The sequence below is a fragment of the Cladophialophora carrionii genome (genome assembly GCF_000365165.1).
Source record: "Cladophialophora carrionii CBS 160.54 unplaced genomic scaffold supercont1.15, whole genome shotgun sequence".
NCBI lineage: Eukaryota > Fungi > Ascomycota > Eurotiomycetes > Chaetothyriales > Herpotrichiellaceae > Cladophialophora > Cladophialophora carrionii.
The window spans coordinates 103,965-122,277 of record NW_008481822.1 but is presented as its reverse complement, the minus strand read 5'-3'; the positions used below and the strand labels follow the sequence as shown (position 1 = coordinate 122,277).

At 55.1% G+C, this 18,313-nt stretch overlaps 5 protein-coding genes across 5 annotated transcripts; 1 reads left to right on the top strand and 4 right to left on the bottom strand.

Annotated features, from left to right (window-relative positions):
* Window positions 1–1,948: 1,948 nt before the first annotated feature.
* Window positions 1,949–3,996, bottom strand: G647_10410 (uncharacterized protein; the record flags this gene model as incomplete). Its single annotated transcript, XM_008726401.1, has 3 exons — window positions 1,949–3,010; window positions 3,067–3,122; window positions 3,177–3,996. The coding sequence occupies 3 exons, from the start codon at window positions 3,994–3,996 to the stop codon at window positions 1,949–1,951; spliced, it is 1,938 nt and encodes a 645-aa protein (XP_008724623.1).
* A 628-nt stretch (window positions 3,997–4,624) lies between these two features.
* On the bottom strand, window positions 4,625–6,189 carry G647_10409 (uncharacterized protein; the record flags this gene model as incomplete). The annotated part of the gene is made up of 3 exons (XM_008726400.1): window positions 4,625–4,873; window positions 4,972–5,016; window positions 5,065–6,189. 3 exons carry the CDS (start codon window positions 6,187–6,189, stop codon window positions 4,625–4,627), a joined length of 1,419 nt encoding a protein of 472 aa, XP_008724622.1.
* A 1,497-nt stretch (window positions 6,190–7,686) lies between these two features.
* Window positions 7,687–9,624, top strand: G647_10408 (uncharacterized protein; the record flags this gene model as incomplete). The annotated part of the gene is made up of 5 exons (XM_008726399.1): window positions 7,687–7,798; window positions 7,851–8,547; window positions 8,574–9,117; window positions 9,229–9,301; window positions 9,395–9,624. 5 exons carry the CDS (start codon window positions 7,687–7,689, stop codon window positions 9,622–9,624), a joined length of 1,656 nt encoding a protein of 551 aa, XP_008724621.1.
* A 1,127-nt stretch (window positions 9,625–10,751) lies between these two features.
* On the bottom strand, window positions 10,752–12,631 carry G647_10407 (uncharacterized protein; the record flags this gene model as incomplete). The annotated part of the gene is made up of 3 exons (XM_008726398.1): window positions 10,752–12,035; window positions 12,105–12,222; window positions 12,276–12,631. 3 exons carry the CDS (start codon window positions 12,629–12,631, stop codon window positions 10,752–10,754), a joined length of 1,758 nt encoding a protein of 585 aa, XP_008724620.1.
* A 3,537-nt stretch (window positions 12,632–16,168) lies between these two features.
* On the bottom strand, window positions 16,169–17,554 carry G647_10406 (uncharacterized protein; the record flags this gene model as incomplete). Its single annotated transcript, XM_008726397.1, has 1 exon — window positions 16,169–17,554. The coding sequence occupies one exon, from the start codon at window positions 17,552–17,554 to the stop codon at window positions 16,169–16,171; it is 1,386 nt and encodes a 461-aa protein (XP_008724619.1).
* Window positions 17,555–18,313: the final 759 nt, after the last annotated feature.

Sequence of the window (18,313 nt, the reverse complement as noted above, 5' to 3'; positions counted from 1 at the left end):
GGCCAGACCATCCGCCCTGCCCCGCAGAGGGAGAAAGAGTCTGCGGGACCAGCCAGCACCGCGCGACTCCTCCGAGCGATGTCAGGGAGACGAGACAGACACACAGGTCAGTTCAACCCTCCTCCAAGACGTTTCTGATCAGGGACGCAGCGCGACCAAGCTTCGTCTGCAAAGGGAGGATCCTGTATTCGTCCGACCAGGTCGAGTCTGGTGCCTCGGGATCACCGGGAGAATGCATGAGAGCACGACTCGCGGCAAGGGTAATCTTGGCAAGACATGACTGTACGGACCCCAGTTCGATACCTCTCGTTCTGCCATCGACCCCGTTCGAGCTCCTCGTTCACCGAGGCATGGCCGTCCGACCAATCGTCTGACACCTTGGTCGGACAAGTTCACCCGAGACAGACTACTTTAGTGCGGCTTACGGCGCTAACCGAGGAACGAGCAACCCGCACGAGCTTGGACTGAAGCTGGCAGCAATCCGTTGCGGAAGAAGTCGCCTCTGGTTGGGTGTCTGGTGGACCGAAGGCATCGGAAGCCACTCCACGAGCAGGCTCTTCCACGGTCCAATGCATGATCACCATTAGCCGCCAGGTGGATGCCCCCGATGAGGGATACTTGCCCGCGCATTCCGGCGGGATCGTCCGCCCCGCGGCAATGGGCATCAGGAGACCGTCCGCGGCGCATTTCGCATACACTTCCTTGGGAACCTCGCCTGCGGCTTCCCATTCTTCGCTGCGAACGTTCTGCAGGTGTCCGAGCGAGTCAGTTGCTGAGCGGAACAGAAACGTAGATCTTCATCTTGCGTCGTCTCCTCGTGAACAGCGAGGGATGGGGAAGCTGCATATGGGCGCGACGTGCGGCGTGCGAGCGTGCATATGTACGTACGTACCTCTTCGACCCATTTCCTCACCACGTCACGTAGACGGCGATGCGAGTCCTTGTAGTATGGCGATGGACGGCCGGTATACCTACAGAAGGTGGGCTCACGTTATCAGCAGGCCTAATACCAGATACAGATACAGTAACAGTAACAGTAACATTTGGGGCTGCGTGAAACGTGGCGATGATTCGATTCCTCAGGAAGCCGCAATAATTAAACGCACCACGCGGGTTTCACACGGGGGAGCGGACTGCCGAACTGGTCGGTCGGCATCGGCATGGTGTTGTGGATGAACCGCTTAGGGCTCGATACAGAGTAAGGAGTACTGTGGCTGTGGACGACCGTCTAGGATTGACTGTCTGTTTGTCTTGTCGCTGTTGGGATAGTCGTCGCGGTATTCGCAGATGTTGTCGACTTCACGGTGATGAGGCGAGGCCGGTAGTAGAATTCTGGTCTGATGCTACAGAACACAGTGTTGATAGATTGAGTTCTACGATGGGCGGAGAGCATGTATTCAGTGTCAGCGTTGCTCGCGTCGACCATCTTACTCTGGCGCGCCTGGCACGTTGGTTGCCGAGGTTGTTTCCGGCCGATGGAAGCATTCAAAAGTCTCCCGCTGCCCAGTGTACATACTCCGTCCGGTCGGCAGCTAACTGGTAGCTACTGTAACTAGCTCGGTAGGAGCCCTGGTTCCCCACGGGCCAGATGCCGAACCCCACGTTCCAACCTGCCCTGAATACTCACAGTACTTGCAGTCTACTTACCGAGCCTTGGAGGTGCCGAACTTGGCGTCTCGAGGGCAAGACATTAACTGTTACGTGGTTTGCAAGTTCAGGCTAGCGAGAGAGAATAAATGGCTATCAGAAGGCTAACTCGGCCAGCAAATATCCGCATACCTTACTTGGTCTAACCCTGGTGGACTCGGAAGCACGATATCTATCACTACAGGCTGAACAACTGCTTCCGCTATGCTATGTCAGGAATCAATCCGACAAAGTGAAGCCGAGGTTCAACAAAGACAACAATCCAGCATCCTCGAATCATTCCCCGTGATGGTCTCGTTTCTCAGCAGCACGGCTTCGTGTTCCAAGTCCAGGTGCCCACTTGATAAGTCGCGGGGTTGAACAGCGCGGCCGTGTAATTCATCACCGCACCCATGTTATTCAGCTGGGTGGTGTCCATCTTCATCTTGGCTCCCGGCAACACACAATCCTGGACGCCTGCGCAGTAGGTGAAATACTGGCTCTGAATACTCGGATCGCCTTGCCCACCGGCCGTCTGTCTCAAGCCTTGGTCTTCAAACGCCCCAGAGGTAGCCCCCGCGCTGAAGAAGTAGGTTGACCACACGCCAGGCAGGCCGGTATCGTATGTCGTTACGGCGTGGAAGACGTTGTTGTCTTGGCCGTAATGGGAGAAAAACCATTCGATGCTGATTCCGTAGCGGCCCGACGAGATCAGGTCGATTTGGTAGTATATGCCCTGCTGGGAGGCGCCGATGATGTGACCGTATGACCAGAATGGGGCTAGTGTGTAGCCTGGAAGATTACCAGCCGGGAAGGCCAGAGGAGAAGAATCGCTATTGCGAGACAGCGTAGACCAAGTGTTCTGCGTCGATGACGTGACGGCGAGATTTGTGTTTGTGAACCAGAAATTTGCCGTCACCCAGAGTGTGGTGGTCGATTGACCGAAGATGCGCCACGTGTATCCAGGTAGCACGGTCGAGAGGTCCAGCAACGTGGCGTGGTTGGTGTCGCTCCAGCCATTGAAGTACGTATTGGTACCACCTGGATAGTCGCGCGCTGTCTGAGAGCCTGACGATATGGGGCCCACCTGGAAGGGAATTGGTCGAGCGAGGTACAGTTGCAAAGGTTGCGATGTGGTTGGGCTGCCTATAGGGGTGAGCAAGCGGCCTGAGTGCACGCCGTTAGTCTGTGTCATGTTGGTGGTGAGTTGAACACCGTTGCTGACACGGCCAAAGAGAGTGCAGAGGCCAGATGAGGCGGACCAGGAGAAAGCGGCGCAGGTGGTGCTTTGCGCGGCGGCAACGTCGCATTGGTTGGCACAGCTGTTGTAGGTTGGTTGAGTAGTTGCGCCGAAGGGATTGTTGCCAGGGTTCGTGTAATCAGACTAATCATGCTTTATCAGTATATCTCCTGTCGCACTGACGCTGGCAGTCAACTTACTGCGCACTCGATGTCATAAATACGACCCTGTACCGGATTCACCTGTATTTGGCCGCCTGGAGCAACTTATATTAGCTTCTGTGTCCCATCCAACCTAGAATGAAACTTACCATAATACTTGGAACGAAGGTTGTTGTCGCAGATCGGGTCTTGAGGGTAAGCCAGCGGAAAGTTATTTGATGTTGCTTGAGAAAGATCATTGACCGGACTCGCCGAAGTTGTTGCAGCGGCTTGAGCCCGAGTTGTGGTCGTCGATGACTGTGTTGTGACGGGGTTGGGTGTCGCTTGGGCTGCTGGATTTGAGGACGTCGCCGATGATGAAGTTGCGGAGCTGCCACACAAGAAGCTCGGGTCAGTATAATCGGTGATCCGAAGATAGCCTGCGTAGAGCAACCGGGCGCTGCTGAATGTAGCGTTGCCGCGTGTGCCACAGGTGATGCAAGAAAATGGAAGGCAGTTGTTGGTCGTCCCTTGACCAACTGGCGTTTCCATGAAAGTCACGCCCAGGCAACTGTTGGCTCTGAGAACATTCGCATACTGACATTGATTGATGCAGTCGTTCAAATCAAATGTCAGCAGAGCCTGCGACGTCGACCCTGTAAATTGAGTAGAGCATTCAATCTCGTAGTTTGCCGAATTACCCAGGAAATCGTATTGGTAGCATAGAGGAGAATTGCCTGGACAGATTGTCGATGCATCTGTAGGAGCGGCTGGACAAGTAGTGGGAACATATGAGGTTGTGGATGCTGCCGAAGTTGTCACAGTCGAAGCAGGCACAGCAGACATTGAGATAGTCGAAGTCAGAGCAGTCTGGCTCGTAGTGCTGCTCGGTAGTGGGTAGGTTGGGTCGCTGATCGAAGGATAGCCAGCGTAGAGCAAACGACCACTGTTCACATTCGCATTGGCTGCGGTGCCCGTGATGGCAGACATGAGAAAGCAATTAGGGCCTGTCCCCGCCAATGTGCCAAGGTAACTGACACCCACACATCCAAATGGCAGCGCAACATTGTAGTTTGTACATTCGCCAATACAATTCTTCATTGATGTTTCCGTGGTTGAATTTCCAATGAGGACGGTACCCTGTAGTACAGTAGCACATTCAACTTCATAGCAATAGCCGTCGCTGTTGACATTCAAACCCTGATGATTATACGTGGGACAAAGGTCAGTCGTGGTCGGTGTGGCAGAACAATAAGGCACCACGGCTGTTGGCGCAATGTCGGCAGTCGTGCGTGATGATGTGGTTGTCAGTGTGCTGACAAGCGGCGTACTCGACCTTGAGGTTGCCTGACTCGACGTAGCTGGACTTGAGGTGGCTGGCCGCGATGTCGATGCAGGGTTGCTACCGGCTGGTGTGGCTGATGAGGAGGCCGGGCTAGAACCAGGAGAAGAAGTGGCTGGATTTACAGTGGGAGAAGAGCTAGTCGGATTTATCGCAGGCGACGAGGTCACGGGACTGGGAGAAGAAATGGCGGAATTTCTTGAAGTCGACATCGTGCTTGGTTGCTGTTGGGCGGTCGAAATTCCACCAGGGGACGAGGTTGCAGCACCACCAGAACTAGGCAATCCCGCTGTTGTCGACGCCATAGCTGGCTGACTGCTTTGCAGGCCTCCGCCACTGCTGAACAGGGTACTCTGTTGCGTACTCGGTGAAACCGGGGAAATAGTCATGCCAGTAGTCGGGTTGCTGGGCCCCTGTACAGTCGAGGTGGAAGGAGAGGTTGCGCCGTTTGGGGTTGTGGACACTGTAGACGCCGGAGGAGGGGGACCAACTGTGGTGGATGATGCTACTGCGCTTGGACTTGGCCTAGTACTGCTCTCAGTGCCAGAGAAGATGATCTCAGGGGCATACGGCTCGTTGACAACGATTGCGGCCTGGGAGAAAGCATTCGCTCCTCTATTTACTGTAGGGATAGAGTATTTGAGATGGCATGGATTCCCACTCTCGAGCTGAAAGAATTGTCAGCCATGGACCAATACAAGCCAGCGCAAACTTACGATGTCAAATTCTATGGCCACACACTGGGCTTGCGAAGTAGGGACGTAGGACCTGCACGCGTCGACGCATTCTGCCATATCCGAAGCGGGCACAGCATCGAGATCATATCCTGGGAGATCCGTATCACACAGGATCAGGTAATTGTCATTGACAGTGCCATCAAATGGAGAGCGATCGTAACAATTTGGAGTACCCGTCGTTGTCGGCGCAGGATATGCAGTACCACTTGCAGATGTCGAGGGTGCATCGGAGCTCGAGGAAGGTCCGGCATATGGTAGGCAGCTTGTCACACTGGATGGAGGAGCCTGTGGTGTCGATGACTCCGGAGTAGGGCTGGATAACTCTGGGATGGAAGGAGTAGTCGAAACAGTGATTGTTGTTCCTGGTGGTGAAACTGTGGTGGTTGGAAATCCAGAACTGTTCGGCGGCGACAGGTTTGACGACATACTAGGCATATTGCCTGATGTAGATTGTGGCAAGCTTGTCGTCGAAGAGGCGGCAGGCGGGGTGACATCCACCGCAAAGATAACGCCCAACTGAATGACCGCGCAACCTGGTGGTGCCGCTCCGTTGAATGCTACCACCATTGTAGAGCCAGAAACACAGAAGATCACTCGCCCACCAACAAATGCATCATTGATCCACGCCAGAGTCCCGTCGAGGTTGATAAGGAATTGGGTAAAGATCCGCGAAGCTGTTTTCATTCCCGGTGTGTCAGCCGAAACTGCGAATAGCTGGAAAGCAACATCTCCAGATGTGGACACATAACCGTCGCCAGCCATCAACTGCCCAAAAATATTGACGGAGAAATCTGCGGCTTGCGAAGAGTCGTTGGTAATTGTTCCATCGGCTCTGAGGTACTCAGCGTTGCCATTCGTCGTAAAGGCGAGAATAACTGGCTCTCCAGGGGTGATGCTATATTGTGTGTCAGTTTCGTCGCTGCGCTTGCAGAATAGATCGTACCTAGGTGTTGTGGAGGCGCTGGTGGCGGTACTGCTAGTTGTACTGGAACTCGGATAGCCGGCAGGACAATAGCTGACGCCAATGGAGATTGTCGTGCCATATCCAACGACCGGCGTCACCAGCTGCAAGGCTACGGCAGCACTAGTCAAGACCTTCCACATCGTATTGTTTGGGCCCTTTTACCGGTTGATTCCTTACCTTAGACTCAAAGTGCCGTAACAGTAATGATAAGAGCAGATTCGAGTACATCGCGATGAATACGGAGAACTCGGTGGTCCGTGTGAGACCTTGAACGCGACTGGAATGATAAACACGACATGGGCGGAATGTCAGCCTCGTAGCGGAATCAATCAGATGTTTCTAGTCGAGCGTGGCTTTGACCCCGGGAAGGATGACTCGCATCAGTGTTCAAACCTTTGTGCCAGCGCCATCATGCCCTGCCCGCCTGAGCATTAGGCGAAGCTGGAGCTCATGCAGGGGGTCCATGAGCTCGGTGCCGTCGTAACATGACGGGAGAAGCAACAATGGCAATTGCGCAGTAGGACTTTGACTGCTTGATTCCATATTTGCAGTAGGGACGCGTGTGCTGCGTAGAAGTGACCGATTGAACCACTGAGGGTCATTGAGAGAGTGTGAGAGGAAAGTGAAATAGATACGCTGAGCCAAATTTAAACGGACGTAGCAGACATGGTGGCATCACGTGCGTCGGGCTTGGCACTGTATCACCTGATATGCCGGAAACTGCAACTCATGCTGTTCAAAGTCGTCCACGTTCGAGGTCGACTCCCCTCCGTACTCATACGAGTACAACCCCAGTCAAAAATGGGGCAGAGACCCACGGAACGCTGTCTGTTGGCTCGGAGCACTGCGGTGATACATGAAATACCGAACTTGGCGCCAAGAGCATATCCCTGTCATCTCCTGTCATTCCGCTTCTTGGACTCCTTAACCACCAACCTCCCACCCGTGCGCTTGTCCTCCCTGCGCCGTTACTACCTCACGCAGTCACCCCGCATTTTGGCAAAGAAGGCCGAGCTCTCGCTTGCAAAAGGACAAGTGACAGACATTGCTTTTGTCAAGGCGATATCGATTTGGCTGCTCGATTTTCTCCGCGTCTCTCGCCATGGTAGGATGCGCAATCCCAAAGAACAGGCATCATAACCCCACACGCTCTTCTTTTGTATTTCGACTCGTCTCCTCCTTGGCGAATGCAGGAGACAATGCGGCCGCCGGCCAGCGAGCGCATATATGGGGTTATCGGCCTGATACCGGTCTCCAAGCCACGCGCCCGGAAAGCCAAGCCAAGCCATTCTTAGACCGCGACCTATCTGCAAAATCCGGCCATTCATTGACTCGGTATGCCATCCGAGTCGAAAGGACATCTCCTAGATATATGCCGGGGCCCCATATCTCATCTTTGTGATGTGGGACTTTCCCTACGCGCAGCTACTCGACTTCTGGCAGGGGAAGGAGAATCGCCGAATGCCATGCAATTGTGGGATTCACCCATCGCATCAAGACCTGCAGACCACTCTGTGGCTCTGCAAACATAAAGAAGATCTTGGACTCTGGTTTCCGCTTCACCGAGCCTACGTACTCCCGTTTGCTTTCTTCTTACTTTGACAAGTGTCATCCGTAACCAAGTCTTGACACGCACGATGTTCGGATCGAAAGACTCTAGCCTTTGGGCTAACAGGAAATGTCTCTTCATTTGCTGCATTGTCTCAATCGCTAACACGCAGTACGGCTTTGACACGGCTGCTGTTGGAGGTGCGTTAAAGGGTGGAATTCCGTTTGGGTCGAGATTCTCACATTTAAGTAGGCCTCCAAGCAATGCCCGGATTCTTAAAAGTGTTCGGATACGAGGACCCTCAGAGCCCAATCGGCTACAGCATCGATCCGACCTTCCAACAACTCATCAGCTCCCTCCTCACCTTGGGCTCATTTCTGTCCTCTCTGCTGGCAGGTTCCTTTGGTGCGTTCTTTGGCCGCAAGCACGCCATCTGGCTGGCTTGTGTGTTGAACGCCGTCGCCGTCGCCCTTCAAATCGCCACGACGTCCAAGGGCGCCATCTACTTCGGCCGCCTGCTCCTGGGCATCGCCAACGGATTTCTCGTGACATTTTCCAATGTCTACACGTCCGAGGCCGCGCCGGCGCATCTCCGCGGCGTGATCGTCGCGCTGTTTGCCTACTGGGTCAACATTGGCTCCATCCTCGGCGCCACGGTCAACAACTTTACGAAGCGACGGATGGACAAGTCGTGCTACCAAATCCCCCTGGGCTGTCTGTACATCGTGCCGACCATCCTGGCCATCGGACTGTTCTTCGTGCCCGAGAGTCCCCGGTTCTTGCTCCACCAAGGCAGAGACGCCGAGGCGAAGAGGTCCTTGATCCAATTGCGCGGCTCTGCCTTGACGGCCGAAGAGCTAGAATACGAGTGGGCCGAGATGGTACGAGGCATGGAAGAGGAGAAGAAGACGGCCAAGAGCGTCGGCTGGATCGACATGTTTAGAGGCACGTTTTTCCTTGACCTGATTTTGCCAGTTCCCCCTCACTGACTGACATATTTTCTGCCCAATCAGGGACCGACCTCCGCCGCACCATCCTCTGCTACTGCATGATCGCCTGCCAGTCTGCGTCGGGCATCTGGTTCCTGATCGCCTACCAGACATACTTCCTCCAACAAGGTGGCGTGACCAAGCCGTTCGAGTACACCATCATGACCAGCTGCGTCGGCTTCATCGGCGTCAACGTCGGCATGTTCGCCATGCGCCATCTGGTAGGCCGCCGCGCCATCCTCATTATCGGCGCCACGGCCTGCGGCCTGTGCCAGCTGTTACCCGCCGTCACCGCCAGCGCTGGCGTCTCCCCACGGGTCCAGGCGAATACGCTCACTGCGTTCATCGCGCTGTTCAAGTTCTTCTACAACGGCTGCGTCGGTGGTGCTTCGTACCCCGTGGCCACCGAGGTCGTCAGTACGCGCCTGAGAGCCTGGACCGTCGGCAGCGCCACAGCGATAGGATACCTCCTGGCGTGGCTTGTGAGCTTCTGCTCGCCCTATTTCATCAATCCCGCGGAATTAGGCTTGGTAAGCAGGAATCATGTAGAGGGCAAACAAAGATCACCATTTGTTCCCCCTTTATGCCCCTGTCGAAATGGCTATGCTGTGGCAGGAACTGACAGACTTCTTCCATCTTAGGGCGCCCAATATGGCTACATCTGGGCGGGCAGCAACTTCGCCTGTGTCATATTCTTTTTCTTTTTCATGCCAGGTAAGTCAGCACAGTCCGGCCCCTGAGTATTGAGGACGGCGTTGTCGTTATCAGACCGCGTCAGTCCAGCCGGTAAACTGACTCCCGCTGTAGAAATGAAAGGCCGCTCCCTGGAAGAACTCGACGAAATGTTCCTGAACCGCGTGTCGGTGCGCAATTTCCGCAAATACGTCTGCCATTTGCGTGAGGATGTGGAGAACGACGTGCTAAGAGGCAAGCTTGGGGGTGGAGACGATGAAAAGGTCGTGGCGGTGAGTCATGCGGAGGAGGTGGATGTCGGGACGCGTCAGAGACAGAGTCAGGATGGAAGCAAGAAGGATTAGTAGATATGATATATATGGGGTTGGTGGGATGTGCAATGTAGAACAAGAACAAGCGCAGGGAACCTTCTACAATACAAGATGCCATGCCGTGCACGTCGTGCTATGGAAATACTACATGTGTGTGGACGGATACATCCATCTCTGCGTCTGTCTCTGTCTCTGTCGCCTCCCTCCCCATGCACAAGAGGTACAGTCTCCGCCACGACAGCAATAGAATACTTCGGCATACACAGTACATTTCTCGTCGGTCTTACCCGGGCGAACCAGAACCCAGACCTCAGCTTGTCCGTACTGTCCAGTCTCGCGCAGTGGACGTGTCTTTCACCGACCAACACGGGAAAGTATAGTCAACTTGAAGCTCACGTCGCCTAGCTTGCTAGTGCTGCTGGTGCTGGTGCTGGTGCCGGTGCTGGTTCTCCTGCTTACACTTTCCCCTATGCAACACACGCCTCGCCTCGACCTCGAGCAATACACTCGAACTCGAGATCGATGCCCTCGCTACGCAAGATCATCCGGGCAGCCGACAAGAGCTGGGCGAGCTGAACAGCGCCGGACCTGGCACCTCGTCGAGATTTTGCGTCGAAATGCACAAGTGTCACGTAGGACGACGCCAGAAAAAAGATAGAACTATCCAGACACGACCTCCCTGCCTCTATTGAAGTATTGGACGGATATTCATCCATGCTACCACGCTACCTATCCCTGGCATCAACATTAACCCCGTCAGGGCTCTCGCATTGTCGTTGTTACAGTAACCCTAGCCAGGCCCTGCAGAGTTTTCCACACGCTCCACACCCTCCCGGACCTCGTGCCTGGCGAGGAACGGTGATTGTGGCATTTTCGAGTAAAGTTGTCCCCCATCCCCTTACAGCCGCCACCAAGGCTGCGGTGATGCATGAGAAAACGGTCAAAAGGTCATTAAATGCATTACACCCTCACGAAAACCGGGCTGTGTAATTGAGACATAAAGCTGCAACCTGTTCAGCCTGTTCTTGGAATACATACCGACCGACCTGCTTGGGTGGATCCGTGTTTAGTATTCTAGCGGCCTGTTTCCTCAGCGTCGCCATCTCCCGCCATGGCCCAGAACAGATACCCACGCCGGCAGGATTTACAGTACTCGGGGATCAGCAGTCCGCTCTTCCCCATGTCCTAGGAAAGGGGACCACCTCGCGCAAGTTATTGACGCCCGTCAAGTACGCGACTAGGCGATCAAATCCCAGCCCGTAGCCTCCGTGCGGACTGCTTCCAAATCGTCGGAGGTCTGCATACCACTTCAAGTTGCCCAGGCTTTCTCCGGGTTGAAGGAATGGATAGCCATTTCCGTTGCCGTTGCCATTTCCATTTCCATTTCCGTTGCCGTCCCCGTTGTCATTGCTGCCTGATGTCGTTTCCACTTGCTTCAAGAGTCCCTTTTCACGCATGGATTGAATGAGCTGCTCTAGCCTGTGCTCCCTCAAGCTCCCGCCGACGGTCTCGCAGTACCCGAATGGAAGGAGAAGGTCGAAGCACGCAACTGTTTCCCGACTGGGATCTCCGGCTGTGTTTTCTGCATGTGTAATCGCGGAGGAAGGAAGCATATAGAACGGCTTGACGGCCTTGGGGTAATGCGTCACAAACACCGGCTGGTCGTCTGCAAGGTTGGCCACTACCCAGCGTTCATGTTCGAGTTGTAATCCCTGGCCCCAACGAGGTCGATGGACGAACAGCTCTCCGTTGCTCGACTCGTACGCTTTCTCGAGTGCGACCATGACCGACGTGTAGTCCAGGACGTGCCAGTGGCCGAGCAGTTTCTTCCATCGGACGGCTAGATCGACAAACTCTGCGTCGGTGGATCGATGCTTCTGATCCGCGTAGTATTCGAGGAGCTCCTTGCCCGTCTGGTGGGACTGGAGAGAATGCACCAGGTGTTTCACGAGATTTTCCACCCGTGCAATCAGCCCCTCGAACGACACGTGTCGATACTCGGCCTCGAGCATGTAAAACTCGGAAAGATGTCGGGGCGTGTCGCTCTCTTCGGCGCGGAATGTCGGCGAGAATGCGAAGACGGCCCCTTGCTCGGCGGCATGCGCCTCGAGATGCAACTGTGACGAGACGGTCAAGTATTTCGGCTCCCGGAAGTACAACCTCTGCTGCTCCTTGGACGCTGCCTCACTTGCCCCGGGCGTTTGGCCATGACTCTGTGGCGAGATGGTGAAAGCCTCGCCGGCGCCTTCGCAGTCCGAGGAGGTGATGAGAGGCGGCAGCACTTGATAGACTGGGTTTCGGGCGTGGGAGAAGAAGGAGCTGATGGAAGAGATCAGGTGGCTTCGAGTCCGGTTGACTAGCGAGTGGAACGCGGTGCGCATACGTAGATGGGGCACGGTTCGAAGGAAATCCGTCGACATGGACTGTTTCTGGATGGGATTGTCCTAATCGTCGCAAGTAAGAAACCAGACCGCGCCCCTACGAGCCGGGAGTTCAAAAGGCTATAGACATACAGAGGTATTGCCTTCGCCTATTGTCTCGATATCCTCAACCCTCAATTCGTGGCTCTGCCCGGCTCCTTGAGACGGGATCCATTTACCAATGAGCGCGACATATGCTCCGTTCGTTATGCTGAACCCGCACGTCAGATGTTTCCCATGCTCTTTGAATCGCATCTCACGTACTCCTTTGCTAGCTGCGGATCTGGAAACACAGCTTGGATGTTCGCCAGTGTTGAGCCATCGCCGATCCGAGCAAAAGCGACCTTCTTTTGTTTCCTGATGCTGCGAACAAGGCCCGTTACTCTGATTGACTTGTCGAGCTGGCCTCCGTCGCCATTTACGGGTCCTGCTATCAGTCTCTCATGAGGGACGGTTGGCGGCCTCGATGTTGTGTCCGCTGTCTTCTGGTCATGAAGGCTTCGGACGCCCACCGATCGAACGGAAATTTGAGTTCGGTGAAAGGACAACCTCAGGTACAGAGGACGAGGAAGGCATTCGTCTGTGAGACGCAGCGGCGACTTCAAAGTACGCCATAGCATCACGCACACACGGGTCAGTAGCAGCAGGCCGGCGAGGATGTTCACGGCGATGTCGAAAAAGTTCCGCGCGATCTGAGCAAAGCGACGCGATCAGGCGCGGAACGGCAAAAGATTCTTCCGAGCCCATTCTCTCTATGCGACAGTATCACTGACATGGCTCAGCGAGTACATTAGCTATGCACTCATGGTGTCTAACTCAGTGCGGGCATGGCTCTGGATACGTCCTCTTCAAGTACCAATAAATGCATAATCGTCCCGCGGGTCATGATTCTTTCGTCGAAGCTCCGCCTCCCGGTACTCTGATCCCAGTCAGTGGCCACCACCATGTGCCCTCCCCCTTTAGTATTCAGTTCGTCCTGATTTGCATTTGCTTCTCTCTCTTCCGTCCAAGCCTTTGGTGTCATCAAGGTAAAGCATACCCAGCCCTGTGCCGCTGTCGGCCTAGGAGCAATGACGAATGGGGCGCATTGACTGCAGAGAGACGCTCGAGCTCTTGGTCATAGACAACAGCATGCAGGAGACAATGGATTAAATACAAACCGTCGTCGCCAGATGTCTGAATCGCCTGGTCATAGTAGACATATCCATCAGCATCGTAGCCACGAGTATCGGAACAACCAACACGAAACGTCAGTGTAATGCCTTCGATTACGAGAAACTGAGCATTCAATGACCCCTCGTTGCTCTAGTGTCGGAACGGAGCAAGAATGGACCTCGCCGCACACAGGAGGTGGTTGTTTTGCATTCCACATTCGCGTGCAAGTGATGGGATGTAACTGGGAGCCATCGGCGAGCCATTGATGAATAAGGCCAAAATTGATCGCCTTCGATATCCGCCGACCACCAAGAGCGCATTTTGGATCGCCCAGATCCTCCTGTAGACTGGTCAGGCAGTCGCCTCGATCCAGGACTGAGTCTTTACCCGATGGGTTGAGAAGAGGCCCTGCATGGGAATTGGGACAACCGTCTCGTCGCGCCGTACGACATTGGCTCCGGGTGCTGGCGAGGCCTGCAGGGGCAACCACAGCCTCACCAGCCACAATCAAGCTCTCGATGGCTCTGCCCCAAGTGTCTGTCCAAGGAAGCTGGGACAGTCGACGCTTTGCTAGAGTTCGCGGGGCTGTAGCGGCAATGACGGCACTGCATCCGAGGCCGAACGAATATCAACCAAAGGGAATGTTCTGGAGCTCTACTTTCTGCGGGCATGCGGCCCACTCCCTGGCATCCCAGCGTGTACGGCTGGAGCAGTGGGTGAAGACGAGAACTTATCTTCGAGTGTGTAGCCGTGATTCTCAACATACGACCATCAGCTGAGATGGAACAGATAACCGACCGTGCCCGTGAGTATAGAACTCCAGAAGCCTCCCGCTGAGCACCAATGCATGAGGAGCTTCGGAGAGCACAGATCAAGGACCATGCCCTCCGGATACCGCAATACGGCGGAGAACCAGATGATCCCTTCTCCATGGCTCATGCTTCGTGTCACTGAATCCATCGCAGCGCAACCTGACGGGATAGGTGGGCTCGAAAACAGCAGGTGCAAGGTACGTACGTGGTGCTTCAGAACCGATCCCTGGTCTCTTTCTCAGTTCGGACTATGGTTGAACGCCAACCGGTGGGTGAGTAACACTTTCCACATACAGTAATTGGGATTCCACTGGCGAGGTTGCTTGCTTTATGCAGCTTAGTCTACGTGATACTCGTGAGGGCCATTTTGCACCTACTCCATCGGGAAAGTTCCGTGATCGCACGAGCCCACGGTGATTTGATGTTGCCCCCTTCGGCCGGGGGTCGCTGGCACCTGGGCATGGGCGTGGGCATGCACACCGGGATATAAACCCAAGGTCGGACCGTGAGGGACAAGACCTGTGGAAATGTCCTGTTCGACTCTCGCGAACCGACAGCCTGGTAAGCTTTGTGTGTGAGCAGTCCGGCATCAGCCTCTGAGTCGGCATTTCTTTTGGATACACAGAGAGAGTGACTGGCCTTCTGACGGACGGACAGACAGCGTGGCCGCGGCCATGGCACTGTGCCCCTGCGTGCACTGCGCATCATTTCGTGCCGCAGCCTCATCGCGGCGACGAGTCGAAGGATATAAAGACGACCGTGGACACGAGAGCGGCGGATTTCTGCTCCATGTCATCGCCATCAAGAGCACGAACAGAACAGCAATTCGAGAACGCACACGTACTCCGCGAAGGGATTGTCTGCCTCAATTCGAAGATTATCGGAGGTTCCTGACCACTCAACTTGAAGCACACAGTATACGTCAACGACGCGATGCACGTCTCGGCCGGCGCCTCGGCCGTACTCGCGCTTGCCATCGGTATCAGCATGGCGATCCACGAAGCAGTACGTTCAGCAGAACTCTCGCCTAAACAAATCAATACTAGGCTAACCTAACCGTCTCAGCCAACACCGTTGTCCGGCCTCTGACCGCAAGCCGACTCTTGGACCCTCGTCGAAGACGGCCCTCAATACATGTTCAACCTCATCGTCCCCGACGGCGCCGGCACCAAAGGCGCCTTCACGTTCGGCACACCCGTCCTCGGCGCTCTCCTCTCCACGCAGCTAGGGCTCGCAATGAGCAATCGGACCTTCCTCGACGTCCAATGTATCTTCACCGCCACGGCCGTGAAGTCTGACCATAGAGGATCATCATTGTGTGACTTGCACACCAAAGTAGGCAGAGGGACGAGAGCAATACTGGGGAATCACCCGTGAGTCTGAGGACGAGTCCCGCCACGTGTGTGGTGTGACATTTGATCGAGGTTCCAAAGTATGAAGGAGGAACACTTCCTGACTCATTGAAAGGATCGATTCGGCGACGCTTACGTTTTGGTTAAGTTCGCTGTGGTTGGTACGGTACATACCTTGGTCTCTATAATTTGATTCTGTCATTCGTTTAGTCAAATCCGACCAATCCCTGTCTGCTTCACCATCATGCTGTGTTCGGAAGACTACGCCAGGCATTTATAGTGCAGAAGCCGTAGACAAGCAATACTGTGTAGTACGGACTCTATAGTATGGCCCGATGTCGTGGAGGTGGGCACTTCCATCTCGAAGAACCCAACGGCCGTGAGTCCAGCAATGGCGTCTTGATGAAAAACTCAGAATCCGAGCGGCGATCAGACGTTGGTGAGAAGTAACGCTACTTCAGCATTGCTCCTACTGGTATGTTGACTGAGGAAGTATGCCCACTCAATCTTCTCGCCTACTCGTGGATGCAACCGTACAAATTGATCGCAGACATACTGACTGCCCTTGGGGAACACATGTGGCCAGACTCTAATCTCCATGCCTTCAACCCTCCCACTCATCGCTAGCACAGAGATGAAACCTTGCCTGAAAGAAATATCGCCATCATAAGAGATCGTAACTCATGCACATACTATGCAGTGACCCTCCTCTGAACCCTACAGACCGGTGGCGCCGAATTCGATGCGATGAAACGCTTGACTTTTTTCAATGACTTCCCGCAATGCAATAACAACTGACCTTCTCCGAAGGCGCATGGCAATATTGGTTCCCCGGCGTCTAGACCTTGGCAAACACGCGATCCAGCTTGCTTAGTGCTCTCTTGTCTTCGCGGAACCCCAACTTCTCACTCGGGATGTCTTGTGGAGGCGCGCCGTTCTTCGTTCCTCCCGGACTCGTGCTCCCTTGTCGATCCGCTTCTGACTCTGATGCTTTTTCTGCGGGAGGAACATTTGTGTTGATGTTGTGGACAAGCGCGTTGATGGTAGGGGCTTGGCTGGCGCTTACTGCAGTCGTGTCAGGAGGCTGAGCGGTCGACGTGGTTTCGTCTGCTTTACTAGGCACGCCGTTCGCTCGCGTGTCGTTTCCATTCGCGGTTGCTGTCAGTCTGGGGTCGATCTGTAGTCCCGAACCAGCATTCTCAACGGGGTTTTCGGGCGCCGGGGCCATGGGAGGTGGCGCAGGATTAGACTGGTATGCGATCGGCGGCTGCGTTATGGAATACGACGCTGGCGCAACCTGCCCCGAGCTCGCAGGTGGCGGCGGAGGCACTGAACCCCGGGACTCGGAGTTCCGCAAGGGGCGCTGGTCGTAAGATGATGGCGGCGCATGACTCATATGCAGAGCGTGTGGTGAATGATAAGGAGCCGTGCCGTATGCCAGCGGAGGTAAGCCGGGATGGAGGGGATAGGGTTGAAGGTGGTATCCGGGGGGTGGTGTGTGCATCGGACTGATGGGGTAGATGTAAGCTGCCGGGTGAGGGATGTAGCCGGGTGGGAGGTACGCTGGTGGTGAAGCCGGACCTGGTCGGTGATATCCCGGTGCTCCAGGACTTACCACATATCCAGGCGCTCCAAGCATGGGGGAGCGGGTGACAGCAGGCACGGATGCCTGATCGTTGATGGTTGATTCTGGGTACATGCCTTTGGCCGGTGTGATGCTGGCCAGGCTGGGATCAGTACTAGGTTGCCGCAAAACTTGGGCAGTCGGATGAGACCGCGAGTAGTAGCTGATCAGGTGGAGATGCTGGCCAGTTGAAGTCGTGATGCTGAACGACTGCTTCATAAGCCCGTCAGGTTTGTACCGGTACCCATCGGGGCCCTCTTCCCCGTCGCCGTCCTGCGAAGTAGCTTCGTTTCCGCCCTCGGGCGTCTTTGCGCCGCGGTTTGCGGTGTTGGAATAAGAGTTTCCGCCTCGTTTCCCCTCCATCTCCCGGTATGTCAAGAAGCTGCCTGATACGCGGCTCGCGCTCCAGCTCTTGCCATCGGTCCACCTCCGCATGCCGGCTTCTCTTTCATCCCAGACAAAGACTGATCCCGATCTGATCGACTGCCGCTCCTTCTCGGATAATCGTCGTTGTACTCGAGGCAGAATCCCCATTCTGCAGGCTTCGAAGAGAATGATGGCGTCCGTTGGGGTGCGGACCAGGCCGTTGTATGTCTCCATAGCCGCGCACAGGAGGCAGCAGAGCGGCCCTTGGAGAGCTGAGTGTGGATGGTGGATTCAACGTTGCGGCGTTGATTGCGGCGGGCTGAATGCGACTGTGGAAAACACTTCAGCTCGCCGCGTACATTTATGGCTGACTGGCGACCTTCCTCGGTCAACTGCAAGGTGCGATCCCGCGTGCTAGACCTGCTGTTTAGGCGCCACGTCGGGGACAAATTTGCTCGTTCTCAGGATTTCTTTACAAGTTCCAAACGTGGAGCGAAGGTGAAGGTGAAGGTGAAGGTGAAGGTGAGGGGTATGGGACTCGAGTGTCTCGACGTGAGCAAGTATTCAGAGGGAGGGACTGTAGCAAGAATGACTCTAATAACCCAGTCCCACAGACCAGACAGGAGACAAGAAATGCCGGGAAATTCAAACAAGACTTTGACAGAGGAGAGGCGCGGAATGGGGCGTCTGTGCCATGCAAAATAAGGCTTGTGGAAGGGAGTGTTACGACTTCGGCTCTGGGCGGACAAGCCTTTGGTTATTTTGTACCGCCGATTTGAGAAACCTTAAGGAAGGAGTGGGAGGAACTCGCGTCGACCTGGTGCCCCGTGGTGGGCCCCGCGGTGCTTTGCCTTGCCTATCCCAGGTGCCCGCTTCCCCTGCGGGTCAAGCTTGGGCACTAGGCTTATGCTTAACCCGGCGCCCGCAGCGCTAGCCAAGGGCCGCTGAATGATTGATCGGCCTCGCTGCAAGCGAGCCAGGTGTGCTCCCGCA